We start from the raw sequence: 18,396 nt of genomic DNA on the forward strand, positions 1-18,396 counted from the left end.
CGGCGTCTCTAGAGAACTACCTCTGACGTGGATGATGTCATTACCGAACGCCGGGCGCTGCAAGCAGCCAGCCACAACACGGCTGACTCTGTGGCGGTCGGCTACGAAGACGCAATAACGAACCATAGCTGTGCCAAACTACAGCTAAACTAGCCGACCGCCGACCGACCTCCTTTAAGTTGCTCCTCAAGATTTTAGCTCAGTACCAAGGTTCAGTGCCACTGCAGTAAGGAGCCTGACCATTTATGTAGCATCATGAAATCAAGTAGGCTTAACTAAGACCATGATTTTCTATAATGTACTATGTAATTATAAAACCTGAGACTACAGGAGAAAACAACCGTAACCCACAGACTTCTCAATTGAACAGAAACATTAACGCTTTATTTTCCATTAACCGACCCGGAATTGCAAATTCACCGCTATCAGGAGATGTACTCCCATGGGAAAACATCCCTGCTCTGCTGGCTCCTCGGCGTGCGTGTCTCCGTGTCCCGGTTGGCCGCCGCAAGCGGAGCTTTCACAAGCATGTAGTCAGCAGCAATTTTCAGGCCCAGGAGGCCCGGGCTACCTGTGCTGGCGTTAAATGAAAATGAGAGCGTGTGCCAGGAGAACAGTGGGGTGGAGGGGGAATAAACTGGCAAACCTGCACAAAATAGACAGCAGAGAGTCCAGCGGCTGATGGGAGAATATCTTGCTGCAACATGTGAGCGTTCACATACTGTAGCCAACAGTGTGTGTTTTTTTTTACAAAATCTCATCCTACCATGAAGGATGTGCTGCTCATTCCTGCATAATTTATGTACATTGGCACCTTTTTGACTGAATGTGATTAGGTCTTCACGACACAGCGAGGCTCAATCAGTGTGTTCGCATGTGCTGACGTGTTTCTGCCAGCTTCCTGATTTCTTAAATGCCATGTGTACAAAAACCCCAGTTTCTGTACTGAGGCTCAAACTCAATATGTCGTTGTTAGCTCTCCTCGGCTCTGTGGTGCTTTTTAGCATCTTTTAGCTCATTGTTTTGGTTTTATGGTCGGTATTTCTAACAACTAGCTCCACATTTAAATCTACATCTTTCGTCTTGGAGGAGCTTGTGCTCACTTCCAGGTGATCTGCAGCATCTCCACCTCGGATGACCTTGAGCTAAATACGTCAGCTTTGTTTCAGAAGTGTCCCCTGTGGTCGTTGGCCCCCGAGGCTTCATATACAATGCACGATCAAAGAGCGCTCTCTCTCTGCGTCTCCGCCGCAGCATGGAAGTAGATAATCCACTTAATTGCTTTACCTTCAGGAAGGCTGGCACATCTCCTTGGCCCCCAGCGGAGAGGGCACCACAGTGGTTCGAATAGTTTGCTGTCAGCAGCACAAATGTCTGTGGGAGGGGAGGGGGGATGGAGGGCCGTGCGGTGGTCTGCGCGGACGCCCTGTTGGTTAAGTGAGTCGCATTAGCGTGCGGAATTGATACAGCATTCGCCCCGGCCCCTCCAGCTACAGCCATGGCCACACAGCAAATTAAAGCCGTCATAAAGATTTCACAGAGTCCCTGTGAAAATGTTAGAAAGATGGCTGAGGCCTGCAAGTGTCCTTGGGAAGCAGTGAGGAGTTTATTTCCTGTAGTTCAGCAGCGATGGTGCAACAGAGCTGTTTTAACCCTGCATACCACCTTTTTTTTTTTTTTTGACTTTACATTTTTAAAGAAACAATGGTGTAATACGCAGTGACCAGCAACATATGATAATGCAAGAGAGGGAAAAGAACTGGGCGTGTCACTCGAATAAAAAACCCTCATTGAGATCGAGGCACAGTGGGCCAGAAGTGCCGATCTGGGGAGTGAAGTTAATAGAATGTGAGCTCTCGACACACAGTGTGTGTGTGTTCAGGTAGAAAACAGCGGCTGTGGATGCTTTGACACAGGTGTGTGTTGGCCTTAAAGTATTGATCCCGCTAGCTCTTCAACTTTTGCGAACAAGATGATATTTTTCCTCGTAATGCATCTCCCCACCGAGGCTGAAAATGATGCGCAGCTGTGTGTTTTTGGGTGTCGCCCGCTGCTTTATTAACTTATTTCCCCGTGTGATTGAATATAATGGTTTTGCAGTTACATTAGGCAGATTCTGTTGTGATTCCTCTCCTAATCGGCTGCAAAATGTCACATTTCCATCCAGCTCCGGAAGCCTGTGAAACGCTCGGTGAATTTAAAGCAGAAACTTCCAGGGATGTGCAGGTTAATAAGCTTCCAATTTGTACCTTCTAAGCTGAAAAGGTCAGCCAATTATCTCAACGAATTGAGCAAACTTTACTGAAATGTCTTAATTTTGTGATAGTCTTGTTTACAGTTAAAATGTCACGTTTTTGCCAAAGTTAAATTACATTTTCATTCTCTTACAACAGCAAGCTGTATAGATCCAAGTGTTTGATTTAAAGGCTGTTAAATTATAGCATGTGAGGCCTTATCTAGTGTTGTTACCACCTGATGTGCCTGCATGATACAGCCAGAGACTTCCTTCCAGTGTTCCCAGGTTCCTCCTCTCTGTCCCCTCTCATCCACCGTCTCATCACCTCGCGCTGGCCCATCAATATGTCACACTTTGGTTTGTCAGGGTCCAATTTCTGCACGTCTCGAAATATCATTTCATGGGGAGAAAATGGAGTTGGTGTGTGAGAAAAGCGCAGTGCTGCCGGCAATGTTCAAGAAAGTTTTATTTGTTTATTTCTTTTTTTCCTGCATTTGAGGCCACCTTTTTTTTCCCCCACCCCTCCTTGCTGTCTGTTTCTCCACAGGATCGATCCATCTGCATTAGGCCGCTGAAAGAGTTCTCTGACAGCTGTTTGCAGTTGTTTTCCCTCTTAGGCTACGATCGTAGCTTGCCTCAAGCGCCAGGAAAAGGCTCCAAAATCCATTTATCCCTGTCGGCTCAGTCGCTGGTTACCGCTGATGGCTGGTGTCCAAATTCTGTGTTCTTGTTGATAGGGTTTCCTGAAGGCTGCACGAGAGGCTGGCATAGGCTCATGCCCCTGAAGTCGTGTTTCTGACACGTCTATGGATGTGTAGTATGTGTTTTCTTTAATTTATTCCACCAGGGGAGTGAGAAACGAAGCCGTAACACAAGGTAGAGCCCCAACCCAGTTAACAAGACCGATCGATTTAGCATGCTTTTAACAATGAATCAATCAATCATAGTACATGAATCATTGATTTCCTTTCCAGGCAGCCATTAGTTTCCATTAATTTCAGCACAGTATGAAAATTCCCTTACAGGGACAGAAATATTTATATATTATTAGTAAATAGACCAGGGGTCACCAACCTTTTTGAAACCGAGAGCTACTTCCTGGCTACTGATTAATGCGAAGGGCTACCACTTCTGAAATTGCCAATTTGCTCAATTTACCTTTAACTATATGTGTTATTATTAATAATTAATGATATGCATCTATGTCAAGACACTGATCATGTTGATGATTTCTCACAATAAATATCAACAATGATTTAATAAGATAGGATAACAGATAACAGATAAATCTCAATATGCAACACTTTATTTCTATATTTTCTTCAAGTGCAAGTGTTTTTCAAATTTAACTTTTTCAAACGATCACTTCTACAACAGTCCTAGGAAATCACAGTGTCCCATTTTCACTAGCCACTAACATTTTTTAACAAATCATGAATTATTTTGCACCATGTTTGTACGAATAGTCATGTAAAATACAAAAATCAGCTTTCAAATTTTTAAATAAATCTGACTCGTCACACTGGATGCTAAACCACCTGCCCCTCGCCAGATCACCGTCCAGCTGGTCGGCCAAGTTCCCGGACATCGACATCGAGAGTGGTGGTCACATCGGTTCCATATTTCTCGTCTTCAAGTACAGTTTTAGCAATTAGGATCATTGCTTCTCTGACAACCTCCCCGTCTGAAAAGACCTCCTTCATCCTGAAAATTGTTTGCACCATATATGATCTCCATCAAACGCTACGTTTTGCTCATGCAAACAATACTGAGCTTTGAACTATACTAGGTCAGAGTTCATTTATATTAAACATTTTTTTTATGTTTTTTTTAACATATTGTCATTTCCAGTTTACATGTAAGAGCGATTAAAACAAGAACAGCATCTAAAAAAAAAAATTAACTGATAAGTGGCGCTATTTAAGCTATTTTTAGAACAGGCCGGCAGGCGACTCATGTGGTCCTTAGGGACGACCTGGTGCCCGCGGGCCCCATGTTGGTGATCCCTGAAATAGACTAGAATATGTTGATCTCTGATAATAACACTGAGTGTGGCATGAATGTGGCAACATCGCTCAAAAGTAGGTGCAGCGGGTCAAGAAACAAATGAGCAGTCAGATGATCAGACATACTGATCGCTCTGATGGATGTGTTTTTAATGCTGCTTTGTTCAGTGTTATCCGCTAGAAATGATGGGAAAAATCTAAGAAAATTAGACCTAAGTGCCAGAATTGACTGTTAAGATTCATATTTTAATGCGCGAAACAACATTAACGTCATTATTTGGTGACACTGAATTTTAGAGGTCCATAATTTCTGAATTATTTCCTAATAATTTCCTCGGAAGATTGCTGGAAAGACCTGTGTCATGTGGCACTAAGTGCAGGGGAAATTAGAATTTCAAATGCTGTGTACAATCATTAAAAAGGCACCAGCTGGACATGATTTTATGTTAAACAAGAGATCCAACTTTAGACGCAAGGACAGAGAAGCCAGAGAGCTGCCAGGGCCGGCAGCCAGTGGCTGAAAAATGGTGCCCACACGCACCTCTTCACTTTTTATCGCTGTAAGAGTTATGATCCTTTATTTTTCTATTGGCTTGTTTGATTTCAAAACGGCATCATTCTACTGTTCGGCTGTAAGAAGTGCTTGTTGGGCGTGGCCTCGTTTCTCGACCAATCACGAACGACGGCGCTGCCACCAAGCCCTGAAAGTACCTGGAACTTGGCTGTAGCATCACTCTCCTGAGCAGTGGCCTCGAAGCAGGCGGAGAAGCAGCGAGCATAAAAGGATGGATAGACTTTATGTCACCATTTGTTGAGTTTCTCCTGCGGGAAGGTGCTAATCACGTTGTAGTAGACCGCCGATCGGGACAGATTGGCAGTCTGCCACTGGACCTCTCACTCGGTGGATTGCCACCAGCCTCCATGACCCTGAGCAGGATAGCTGGAAATAGAAGTGGAAAAAGATTTTCACAACATCCATGTTTGCTTGTTGAGTGGCTTGACTTGAAGATTTATTAAAGGGTTAACAATTCCAGTTTATTCTATATCTGATTTTCTCTGCGCCGGCTCCTAACCTTGTTTGAATGTACACAGCATCTGCCTTCTCTTGTCAGTGTGTACATGTGTTTCGTTCCGAGGGCTGTTGTGGTTAGCGTGCTGTGATGCGTGCTTTGAGGCAGGTCTGTATCGGAGTGTGGGAGCAGGCGGCGTAAATAGATTTTTATTTATTTCGTCCTGCTTGTCTGATAAACGTTTTCTCCGTGCGACATGGATGGGAGGCCACGGATTCCTTTAATATACATGCCACTTTTCCATCCCTGCCGCCTGTTGTTTATCCACAATCTCATTTTCTTTCCAATTTGTTGATGCCGCTTTGTATCGCTGCTCAGCAAACAATGTTCCAAATGTATGTATATAGGAAACCGTGCATATGAAACAGCGGCTGCAACAGATGAATCAGATCCTGTAACAAATGCCAACAAGTACTCATAACCTATATGTGATTCAGACAAATATGAGGTAAACAAGGTTTTTGAATGAGCATAATACAGTTTTCAGAACCTCAAAAGTTTCTGTTCCTGTGACAAGCCTTCCTGATAACTACATTTGTTGACATTTTGCTTCCTCTGAGTTAATTTCCTTCCTGTATTATCTTGAGAAAGGCAACCTAAGCCCTGTTCTCCTTCCACCCGTCTCACACAATAGAGCCAGAGAAAGCCTGATAACATTGTCATTTCTAATGTTTGGAGCCACACAGCTGAGTGGCAGCAGGGCAGGAGGCCATATCTGCCAACAGGGGAGCGATTATACAGACCGAGTATGAAGCCTTTCCTGTCAATCCCATTGGCTTGGAGTTTTGCTCTGTTCTTCTTCCAGAGTAAAGCTGATTAGCCATTTCATTGGGTCTAATTGAGGTCTTCACACTTGTAGCTGAGCATAGTAAACATTGTGAACCAACAACTATTCTAAATGGATTTCCGACAAAGAACAGCCGAGCATCACAGAATTTCATGAAATAGGCAGAACCCTGACGACATAATGCAGACATAAATAGTGCAGAAGATTTTAAAGTTTTCCACCATGAAACGCAGACAAAGTTAGCTAATGGGCTGAGTTTAAGCTACTCAAATAATTCTGGGTGAAGCTGAGACTTAAATCTTGGCTTTTGTCTTAACATTTTAAAGGTTTGAGTAAAATTTAGCCAAGTTGTTTTTATGTGTTTGGAGTACATCTGTTACTTGTCGATCCCTCAGCAATTAATTCACACACACACACACACACACACACACACACACACACACACACACACACACACACTAACACACACTTGATCTAAGATTTGGCTCCTCCGCTGCCTTGCCCAGTAGCTCCTGAGGCACAAGGTCAGACTCTCCAGTCCGCTCTCTAAACTAACAGAAAGTCAAAGGATGTCGCTTCAGGTCAGCTCCTGCAGGAGTGTGTGGTCCATCAACAGGTGGCACCTGTGCCAGTTAAGCCCTGGCACTGCTCCCATGAGCCAGTCCTCCATCTCCCCCCTGCAGCCGACACCAAAACACGCCCCACTACCACAGTGTGTCTGACAGAACTGTCACTGATGTTGTTAAAGGGGTCTTCCACCCGTATACTGTGTGTGATGTCAATCAAGGTTAGTATAACTCAGCCTGTGGAAACAAACAGGGGATGCTGTGTAAAAAGTAAATTAAGAACAGAATGCAGTCTTTTTCGTCACCTGCTACCAGTTTAACCTGTTTACCTGTGGAATCTTCCAAAGAGGTGCCGTTTGTTGCCCAACTTGTTTAAAACATGTAGCCGGCATCAAATTCAGAATAAGCGTTTTTACAAAAATCTATGACGTTGATGAGACGAAACATTAAATATATGTGAAAAAGGATTAACAAATGATCACCGTCTGTTTCATGTTTTACACAGCATCCCGACTTTTCTAGATGGGGGTTGTATTATGTCATCTGTGACTCTGAAGGAGCTTTGTCAAGTCTGAGAAAATAACCCTAAAATGACCCCTTTGTCGAATAGCATCATGGGAAACGTAGGAACCAGTGTTTGTTGGAGCTTGAACCATGCTAGTGGTTAAAAAAAGGCCCATGAATGGTGATTTTAGCTGGAGTATAAATTCACTGAATTGAGATCGCTGCAGTTGATTGCACCACAGTCGAGCTGCCACTCCTGAATGCAAAGTCCACACTGTCTCTGTTTCTGTTTACTCGGCTTCTGCTGCAGCGATTCTGGAAGCTGCTCTTCACAAGTGCCCCAACCTAATGGACTTGCAGCACTGAATAACTGTATAGCATTATGTTGTGTATGTCAAGAGTGCATTACTTTTACCTTGGTAATAAACAAACAACTCAGTATATATGTATATATATGTATGCATACACACACACACACGCACACACATATATGTGTGTGTGTATATATATATATACAGACATATACTGACATGTCAATGTATAGTCGATCGGTATGATTGTGGAAATTAAATGCACATTGTTTTTTCAAAGGTCACCATGTTGCTGTGCTTTTTGTCTCTGGGGTGCTATCCATGGTGCTGAAATAAGACTCACATAGTCTGAAACCCTTCAGTGTTTACCCGAGCTGTTGACATTTCCCATCTGCTTTAGATCCTTGGTGAGGCCACTGTTGTTCTCCTCTTTAAAGTTAGTTATTTTTTTAGTGTCTCACATGGAACAAGCTACTTTTCCATGTTAATGGATAGTATAAAAGCCAGTTTTAGGTTATGGCAGGGTAGCAAACTTACTTTCATGGCTTTTACAGCAATCTTTGATCTAAGGATCATGGCATGGGAGCATCAGTGATGCAGTCAATCCCATCCACCCAAAATGAGAAGTCAGGGTTGGTCCAAAAACTGACTCTGTCCAACCATTTAGATCCCCACATAACTTAGAGCACCACAGCTGACCGGAGGAGTGAAACCCTGGCGCCACCATCCCTGTAAATCCTCGATAATTATCAAGCAATTTCTGCCGGCCTCAGTTTGTTTATTTATGTCCAGGGATGGCACGCTGAGTGACAGGTTCCTGATTAGACTAGAGGAAATAATGGCAGCTCAGTGTCTCTTATCAGCCCGAGAGACGAGTACCTCTGTCTGACAGGAGTAGCTTAGAGCAGGGTGGAGGTGGAGGGGGCTAGCTGAAGGGTAGAATAAGCTGGGTGATGAGTTGTGGCATTTGTGCAAAGGAGGTGCTGAGGGAAAGGGGACGGATCGGTTCGTACGGGGAAATGTCAAAATTAGATTTGTTATAGGAAAATTTCTCAAAGGTTTGTAAAGAAATCTCCACAGTTGACTGAAGCGAGCATTTTATTCTGTGTCACGTTAACGAGACTCGTAAAGCCAAATATCAAGTGAGGAAATGTCATTTCACCACTTCGATAGCAGTTGCTTTGAAGTAAAGTGCAAAACATTGTCAACCTTTCAAACATGAAACTTTTGTCCGGTTCTGCTGTTCCGCGAATCTACATGAACGTTTTCTTGTGTTTTCCTTGGAGATCTGCTTGATCTTACCAAAAGCTGGACTTGAGTTGGTCTGATGATTTTATGGAGAGATATTTGATCTTTTGCAGTGTTTGCTGATTGATTTTGTGAGTGACTGGCACAGTGCAATGCATGCACGAACTCCAGAAGTCCAGCAAGTGCATTGTTAGCGTTGTTATCAGCATAATACAAATACAACTATGGTAATAAACTGGCCAATAACCCCACAGCTGTGACTCCTCTGAGGGTGGGTGTGGTTGTGTTATGAATAATTCACACATTTCTTAATATTTTCACTAAACTTCTGTCGCACTGTGATGAGGTTCATGATATCAGTAGCTGAGATGGCTGATACACAGACAACCCACACAGGTCATTATTTTTAATTAGCTCCACACATCACCACCCGTCTGTCTGCCAGCACACGCTGCTGAAACTAGAAGACAATGTGTCCATGATGCCACAGTTTCCCTGCGTAGCTCCAAAAGCAGAAATCCTACGTGGATGCACGCTTCTGTGATACTAGTAACCTTTCCCACCTTCAAATGTAGCCCATCGGCTTCACTGTGGCGACTGCTTCATGCTTTTATCTGTCATTTCCTGAACCGTGCGAAAGCAAATAAAGCTGAAATGCTCAAAAAAAGTTTTCATTTGCAAACGTTCAGGACGTTACACGGAATGAATAAAAAGCTGTTCGAATATGAAGGTTAGTCAAATGTATCAGTCTCAGAAGGCTGCTCAGGCTTCTCCGGGCGCCGTCGGCTGAATGTTAATGTTTTCATCAGGAACGCTGCTTCACCTGCCAGTTAGTGTTTGTGTTCTCTGCCGAGTTGGTTAGCGGCTGTCAAATGTCTTTTTGTGCATTTGTGTGCAGTTGAAAACGATGTATTTGACTCTTTCACCGCTTTTCAAAGAAGTCATGAAGTGCTTTGCAATGCCAACTCATCCTTTAAAAACAGTAAAATAATGGAGGTATGAAACAGCGGCGGGGAAAAAGGGTGTCCACCGCCATGCTAGCAGCTGTGTGCTTTGAGCTAAATGGTAAAGCTAGCATGCTAACCAGGTCACAATGACAATGCTGAAATCTGGTTTAGTATGTTAGCGTGCTAATGTTTGCTAATTAGCAAAAAGCACAAAAGGAAGTCAGAAATATTGACCTCTGTGGCTCATGTGTATTCACCAGAATAGAGAGTGTTATAATATTATTTTATACATTACACAGGCAAAGTTAGGAGATTTGCGAGGGACAGGCTAACAAAACTAGCAGAGTGCTAATGCTGGCAGCATTCTGTCAGTGAACATGCTAGCATGCAGGTGTTTAGCGGATATAAAAATTCCCATGTTCATGTCTTAGCTTATAGTGTGTTTGCATGCTAATTAGCACTCAAACAAAAATTAAGCCGATGGTGGTGCAGCTATTATAACTTAATACTTGACACCACTGAGAAACTCATGCTGTACTCAAAACTCATTTTTACTTTGTTGATTTAATTCCCCCAGCAGAATCCACATTGCTGCTCTGACTAGAGCAAACCCTTTTCCACAAAACCATTTGCTTTATGTGTGTTTCCTCCAGGTCGAGTCGGGGCTCGGCCACCTCGAAACCAACAGAGGCTGCTCGCTATTGAGGGGGACGAAGCAGAAAGCATGAGTGAGTCAATTTTTTCAGTCTTTATCAGCTACATTTATATGATAATTATTTACTAACCTTTACTATACCTGAGAATGGTGCTAGACACCTGGTTATGTCCATGTTGAGTGTGACAGGCATGCATATAGGTAAAGGAAATACAGGATCCTGAGCTTAATTATCTCTTGCACCATTGTATTCCTCTCAGACTGTCCTTGAAAACGCACCATCCAATTCCTTTTCGCCAGCTCAGGAGGCAGGATCAGAGCTTAATCCCAGGGTCAGGGTGTATCTACTGTGAGATTTCAGTCCATTTTGATGGCAGATTCTAAGCTTGTCCCCATGTTCTCAACAAAAAATCTCACTAAAGCCCCCTGAGAGGCACCTGGATTTGGATCATAGGCCTATTTCAGCCCGAAAACCATCTGACCCATGATAAGTCTCAATAGGATTTTATGGAAAAGATGGATAAAAGGTTCTAGGTGTAGTTAATATGCAAGGCAAAGCAAATAAAGTGAACGCAAAGCTTTATCTTCATCTGACACCATTTGTGTGCCTGTTTTGGCTCTAAAAGCTTATGGTTTATTCACAGGGACAGGATGTGGGGTTTGATAAGTTGGCTATTTATTTGCAAAAATGATACGATCAAGCATCAGGCTGAGACGACATTCCATTTTCAAGAGTGAGCGAATCTGGCTGTTTGTCAGGGTGGACTGAAAGGAGTCAGCGTGCTCGAGGACGTGAACCAGATAGCCAATTTTGCATCGTGATTCGGCCTGTTGATGCTTTGCCCCAACGCCAACTGACGTGGCCTCTATAAACACTTTTTGTTTGTGTTCAGACAGCAGTAATCCCGTTCCTGTTCAGCGCAAGCCAAAGTGAAACCAGTCGAGAGAACGTGTGGATTATGCCCTGGCAGTGTAGGGAGAGTTTGTCGCAGGCTGATGATGGAAGTGGTCAAGGTTGTTCAAGGGCTTTTTGCTAAAATTAAAAACCCTAAGTAAAAGAAATCAAGTATCGGTTGCGAGGTAATGTATTTAGCACTGACCTTACAATTGGACATGCCAAGACACATTTAGACCCCTTGGACAGTCTGACAAACCCAATGGATTCACTTCTCCTGCATTCTCATTGGAAGAATTTCTGTTTCTGCTTCAAGTGAATATTTTTGCTTGCTGAGCCTCAGCAATGCCTGTTTCAATGGAGTAACAATAACAGTATGTTCCCTCTTCCCCAGCAGACCTATAATCACTCTCCCCCTCTTGTTGCTCTGGGCATTATCTGCCATTGTGTTTTTCATGTTTGATTTCCTCCCCCCTTTTGCATGCTAGTTATTTTCTTTGCCTACAGTAGTCAACCGACTGTGTCTGAACAAACTGAACTCTGTCCAGGCACTGAGAACTTTGGTTAAAGAGAAAGTGGATTATAAGTGGACTAGGGATAATTGATCAAAACTGAATCCATTTATCGACTCCAGAATCCGTCTCATCCCTTATCGAATCTTTTCAGGTATTTTGATTGGTGGCGAATGAAGACTTTTTTTTAACTCAATATACCCAAACCACAGACATTCTCGTACTCATTTCCTCTTGCTGAGAAGGAAAGCAGCATTTCCTCTTCCCTTTGGGCTGTATGACAGCTGCAGAAGTCACTGACGCTGAAGTAAAAACAACACAGTGGAAATATTAGTCTACTTTACCACTAAGCAAATACTAACTAAATTAAATGCAGACTTTTTCTGCATGCATGGCACACTTAATGTTAACCGAAGGCCAAATGGATGTTGCCACAGGTCACAGAATCTAATGCATCATAGAATATGGTGTAACGCCGGCACTAAGCTCATCCTAGTGAAGTTGTCGAAATTGTCACAAGTTCTTACGTGAACAAGATTGATACATTTTTAAACAGTTTGGTTGAGTTTGGTGAAATTTATCCACACTTCTGAACCTTAAAGTTAAGGTGTTTCCTTGCAGATGCCTGTAGTGTCGGAGAGAGGTAAAAGAGAATATCTAAGAGGCTGTAAATGAAAGATTCGATAAGGGATTCGTTGGCTATGGAACTTAACCCTATAATGCCTGACCCAAGAAATAATGGACAGAAAAATCTATTTTATTTTTAATTTGAAGACTTTATTTGGCCATTTAACAATTTTTTTTTATAAAAAAAATGCAAATATGTTTTTTTTTTGTTTGTATCGTTTTGAGCAAAGTTTTTACCATATGGTAATTCAGAACGTTTCAGAAATGCATGTATCAAATATGATACCCACGGCATTATAGGGTTAAGAATCAAACTATTTTACCAACTTGCAACCAGATCCAAAATACAACCAGTGACCAGAACCAGTCCCAACTGTTTAGCACATAATTGTGTTAAATTAAATGTTAGTTAATAGTGATAAGGCACTGTTGCTGCAGTGCCTGAACTGTGGTTGATTGATTTATTTAGCACATATTGAACATGAGCTAGTATTTTGTATTTGTGCCTACATTTACTGCTAGTTTTCTGTCTGAAGTGGCCATATTTAATCAATCAAATGCTACAAGTTAATATCATTTTTCTGGTATTTTCCTTCAGGCTCAGAATTATTTTGGGAAAATTTAATACCCTTGTTTGCACCCCCATCTTTCCCCACAACCCCTCTAAACCTGCATTTTATAGGATTGTTTTCTGTCCTGAGCACCGAAAGGAGTAACCTATCGAGCTTTTGCTGGAGGATGTTATAAATGGAAATTTACATTAAGTTCCGTCGGCTTTGTTAACAGGGCCTGGTGATATGTGTTCCCAAAACGCTGAACACCTTCCAGAGACAGAAATTTGAGGAAAAAATACATTTTGACAGAGCTCTATGTAGATACAATTTGCTATGTATTTTGCTAAATTTTACATAGTACTTTAAGAAATAGCAGAAAATGTATTTTTTCATGTTAATGTCCTGATTAACTTGGTTAGTGAAGTATTAAACAATATTCATTGCTTAAATGTAATTGTATCTAAATTTTCTCCTATCACTGTACACAGATTGGTCCTGATTGCATGTTTTGTTGTCATTCATTACTCAATGTGTTTAGAATACACTTGTGTCAATATAATTTACTGCCACTGTATTCTTGTAATGTCACTGCATAAGTATTGATTAAGGAACACACATCACTTGTTCAGTTGCAAAGAGAGATAAAGGAATCTCTAAATTTTACATTTACAAGATCCTGCAACGAAGGCATTGTAAGTTACTCTTTCTGGGCACCGCAGGTTCATGCAGCACAGATGTTAAGGAAAATCGGAACTTGGACAACCTCTTCTCCAAAGAGGGGGTTGCAGCTGAGGCTGCTCTACTCCCCAATGGGAGTGCTGGGGGTGGGAGGAAACGTCCCTTAGAGGAGGGCAATAATGGGCATACGCATTCCAAGTACAGGCCCAAGAAGCGTAAGAAAGTCCCTGGGCCCATTCTGCCTAAGAATGCCCTCATGCAGCTGAATGAGATCAAGCCAGGGCTGCAGTACAAACTGCTGTCTCAGACCGGGCCGGTCCATGCGCCTGTCTTTGTGATGACTGTGGAGGTCAACGGGCAGCTCTTCGAGGGTTCTGGTCCTACCAAGAAGAAGGCCAAACTGAACGCAGCAGAGAAGGCCCTGCGGTCCTTCGTCCAGTTCCCCAATGCATCCGAAGCCCACATGGCCATGGGCCGGACTCTGTCTGTTCACACGGACTTCACCTCTGACCAGGCTGACTTCCCAGACATGCTCTTTAATGCCTTTGAGACATCCAGTCCTGTAGATGACCCATTTTACCTCGCATCCAACAGTAATGGTTCATTCAGCACATTGGGAATAGAGTACCCGTTGCTACCCTCCCCTGTCCCAAACCTGGTCCAGGCCCCCTTACCTCCAGCCCCATCCACCTTCATCTCCCCTACAAGCGGCAAGAATCCTGTCATGATCCTCAATGAGTTGCGGCCGGGCCTCAAGTATGACTTTGTGTCAGAGAGCGGGGAGAGCCATGCCAAGAACTTCGTCATGTCAGTGACGGTAGATGCTCAGAATTTCCAGGGTTCTGGGCGGAACAAGAAGCTGGCCAAGGCCCGGGCTGCCCAGGCTGCTCTGTCTGCTCTGTTTAACATGCAGCTGGATCAGGCTCCATCAAGACAGCCAATACCCAGAGAGGGACTGCAGCTTCACCTGCCGCAGGTAGGCATGGAGGAAGGTAAACGAGTAGCGAAAAGATTCGTTATTTTATTACTTATCTCATCTTGTCTTGTTAGATGATATGATCAAATTAATTAAGAGTTAATGATAGCATTGCAGGAGTATTACCTGATGAATGGCAACAAGCAACTTTGATCCATCTCTTTTAAATTCTTCTATGCTGCTCACAATTATTCTCTCTGCTCTGCATCCCCTGTGTGCTGCAAGTAGAAAATGTACAATGCAAAGCCATTATATAAGTGACATATGGAAGTAACAGCTGAATAACTTTAAGGTTGTGTTCCTGTTTCCCTGCGGCACAATGTGAATAGTAAATAGCAACTGATGAGCATTGTTATTGTGAAGAAGAAGAGGAGCAGCCCAAGAATCTGGATTTTTTTATATGGATCCCCAGTAGCTTCCACAAAGAGGCCGCTAGTCTCCCTCGGGTCCGTGCAAAACAAGACCACAGCAATCAAAGTCAAATTATGTCAACGAAAAAGCACAATACAAGCCAAATACAAAGATCAGAAAGCGAATGAACCGTGTATTTCACAAAGTGTTGAACCTCACTCCATCCCTGCTTGTGAGCGACTGGGCCTTTCCAGGATGCAACTTTCATACCCAATCATGATACTATCACCTGTTACCAATGAACCTGTTTACCTGTGGAATGATCCAAACAGGTATTTTTGGAGCGTTCCACAGCTTTCCCAGTCTTTTGTTGCTCCTGTCCCGACTAGTTTGAAAGATGTTGCTGCATCAAATTCAGATTGAGCATATATTTACAAAAATCAATGACATTGATGAGGTAAAACATTAAATACATATCTTGTTTTAAATGTAGTATATATCAAAAATTTAAATCATCACGTTCTGTTTATTTATTTATTCTTTGACTTTTTTTTTGGAAAGCTCCAGTGCTAGTGATATAGCATTTATGTTTTCTCATGATTTCTTCTGTCACTCTCTGTTCATACACACATTGAGGTCTTCGGATCAGAAGTGCTTGCTGTGTTCCCTTCAGGCCGTCTGCTATCAATCGGTGGGCTAACATGAAAAAGGATTGTTGGGAACAAAAATACAAAAAATAACTCTTTTGAGCAACAGTTGAAGTTGCTGTTAATGTCATAACTAGCTGTGGCAGCTATAGTCAGTGACTTTTGTTGATGGGAGTCATGCTAACGTTAGTTTGCTTAGACTGATACCAGTGTGCAGTTAATACTGCCTGGGTAGGATTTCTAGCTCTTGTGTTACTGTCTGATGATATGTATTTGGTCCCTTTGCCCTTTTTGAGCTGAGCTAACATTAATGTAATGTTACCAGTTACCTACTGTGGACCAAGAGCTGTCCGCAAACGTGCAAGAGCAGGAAACAGTTGACAGTGTCTTGTCGACGTGCTCCCTACGAAAGGCGGTTGAGTTATCATGAAACTGAGAATAATGTTTTAAATGGTTTCATTTAAAGATGTGGACGCAAGCAAGGTATCAAAAAATGATATTCTAGCTTTAGAGGCTTGTCCTTTTACTTACAGCTAAGCAAAAGTGAGCCATTACAAAGCATTAGCATTAAAAGAGGTTGGCATGAACGCTGTCACTAATCAAGATTTGGTCTTTAAGAAAAGCCACAGTCTGAGGGTGGCAGCAGCCTGTTTGATTGTGTCATCTGAACGCTCCCTTGTTAGATTTCTGTCATCTTACAAAAGACTTGTCAACAAATTTCACCGCTCACGACCAACCTGACAAAGTCTGATTGAAGATGGAGACAGCTTCAGGGGCGACAAGTTCAATATACTGGGAATCTATTTACACGTAATCTAATCCCTGCCTGTAATCCCTGCACAGCGATAACAAAGCTGCTATCTTAATTACCATCACCCTCTGAGTGCTATTCAGATGCTGCTGTTCATTATACCAGCTTTTCCAAGTCACTCTTTACTTACAGAGCAGTCAGTGAAGCAGAGGATTTCACTGTTTTAAGCTGCTAAGATCCCTGCCTGTCATTCACACCGCTGCAGCATTCCTAATTGAAATATTCAGTAACGGTGTCAGCGCAGATAAGGCCTTCCACTTGCTTTTCATGACACGTTGGCATTGTTGTCTGCTGCGAAGTGGTAATTCGTATCACGCAAAATCAGACGACTACACTCAGAGTGACCCTCATTTTCATCTGGTCTCTTCTGTTCGAAGGGCTCCGCTTTATTTCATGACATTCTACGACTTTGCGTCACCTGTAATCATTCTTTCTCACGTTCTAACTCAGGTCCTGGCAGATGCCGTCTCTCGCCTGGTCGTCGACAAGTTTAGCGACCTGACGGACAACTTCACGTCGCCACACGCTAGGCGGAAAGTATTGGCGGGTGTCGTCATGACAACGGGTAATTCCTTTCTCTTTTTTTTCCCCAGTCAGATAGTTGCTTCAGAAAACGTTCAGCCCTCATCCACGAAGATGTTAGGCGCTTGTAGTATGTGGCGTTCGAGGCTGCAGCACCAAATATTAACAGGGTTTGGATACTGTGACACCGCAGCTCAGCATTTACATAGAGTCAAGTGATTAAAGAGAGGTTTACTGTCCTCCACAAGATGTGTCTCCGCTCACTGTGCATCAGCAGGGACCCGATTCGCCTCCATTGTCTTATTCTTGAGATGTGATTGCGATGCATTTGTGTTTTTATGTAAAATATTAAAGACAGCCCCTCTCTGAACCCAGCTTTTCCTTCACACATGTGAAGTCTCTCTTGAGTTTAAATCTCAGTGGTTAGAATTAAAGGCACAGCCTCACTAAAAAGATTTTTGGTTAGAGAGCCCACTGGCACGCTTCTCTTCCATTAGCTTTTGGTTCTCGGAGTATTTTGCCATAGTGGGCGATTTCTCAAAATGCTCTGACATGACACTTGGATACTTCTCTGTTTATCTTCGAATCCTAGAGTCTATATATTGCTCTACTGGATCGTAAAATCAATATACCCACAATGAAAGGATTATTTTGGATTGATTGATGAACTGGATACCTAAGTTAAACATGACACCCACTCACCTTAATGATTTTTTTTTTTTTTTCTAGTTTCTCGGTTACCTTCTGCATTGTGCAGCCCACTGCACATGCTCAATAGTGTGTTTCCTGCTGGCACTGCCCATGTGTTCCTGCTTGGTCCAGGGACTTTATACTGAGATGACAAATCACTTTCTGAGGCCCTGGGAAAGTTTGAGAAATATAAAACCTCAATGGGTTAAAAATTCAGACCAGAGTACAGAGTATAATTGACCCTGCATGTAGTTGGAGGTGTCCTGTCGACATTTTTACAGACATCTCTGCACATTTGGAAAATGTTTATGAATGGGGGGGGATAAATAAGCAGCAAGGCTGAGTGATGGTACTGTGTCCAGCCCTCTTAATACATCCATGCTGTTCAGCTGTCAAACCTCAGTGATCAATAACCTGATCTGACATGAGAATTATTATCCCAGTCCGGCCCTTTTAAGAGATCACGTAGCTGACTGTCTCCTAATAAACTGCACATCAGGGTCATAACAGCTACAGAGATATCTCTGATGCTGATAGAGCCGAGACAGGTGCTGGAAAAGACAACATGAAGCAGGTTGATGAAAGACTCAGTGGTCTGACATCTCTACTGCAGACCCTCTGCTCTTTATCTCAATGAATGAAATATAAATGTTGCGGCTACAGGACAGCGGTCTCCGTACAGAGAAAAGGTGAATCATCATGTAACTCCAGTGAAGCATTAAGTACGTGTGTAGCACAAAGTGAATAATTTGAACACTGTTGCCGTGAGGCCTGATCATGCTTGATTACATCCATCTAGTGTT

General features: G+C 42.8%; 1 protein-coding gene across 1 annotated transcript in view; it reads left to right on the forward strand.

Annotated features, from left to right (window-relative positions):
* The window catches only part of LOC121627266 (double-stranded RNA-specific editase 1-like), a 57,811-nt gene that overhangs the window by 33,120 nt on the left and 6,295 nt on the right, over positions 1-18,396 (forward strand). The window contains exons 3-5 of the mRNA XM_041966083.1: positions 10,329-10,403; positions 13,638-14,572; positions 16,832-16,946. Coding sequence (XP_041822017.1) covers positions 10,400-10,403; positions 13,638-14,572; positions 16,832-16,946 — 1,054 coding nt within the window. The 5' untranslated portion in view covers positions 10,329-10,399. The remainder of the gene's footprint in view (positions 1-10,328; positions 10,404-13,637; positions 14,573-16,831; positions 16,947-18,396) is intronic.

Source organism: Chelmon rostratus, chromosome 24 (genome assembly GCF_017976325.1).
Source record: "Chelmon rostratus isolate fCheRos1 chromosome 24, fCheRos1.pri, whole genome shotgun sequence".
Classification (NCBI taxonomy): Eukaryota; Metazoa; Chordata; class Actinopteri; order Chaetodontiformes; family Chaetodontidae; genus Chelmon; species Chelmon rostratus.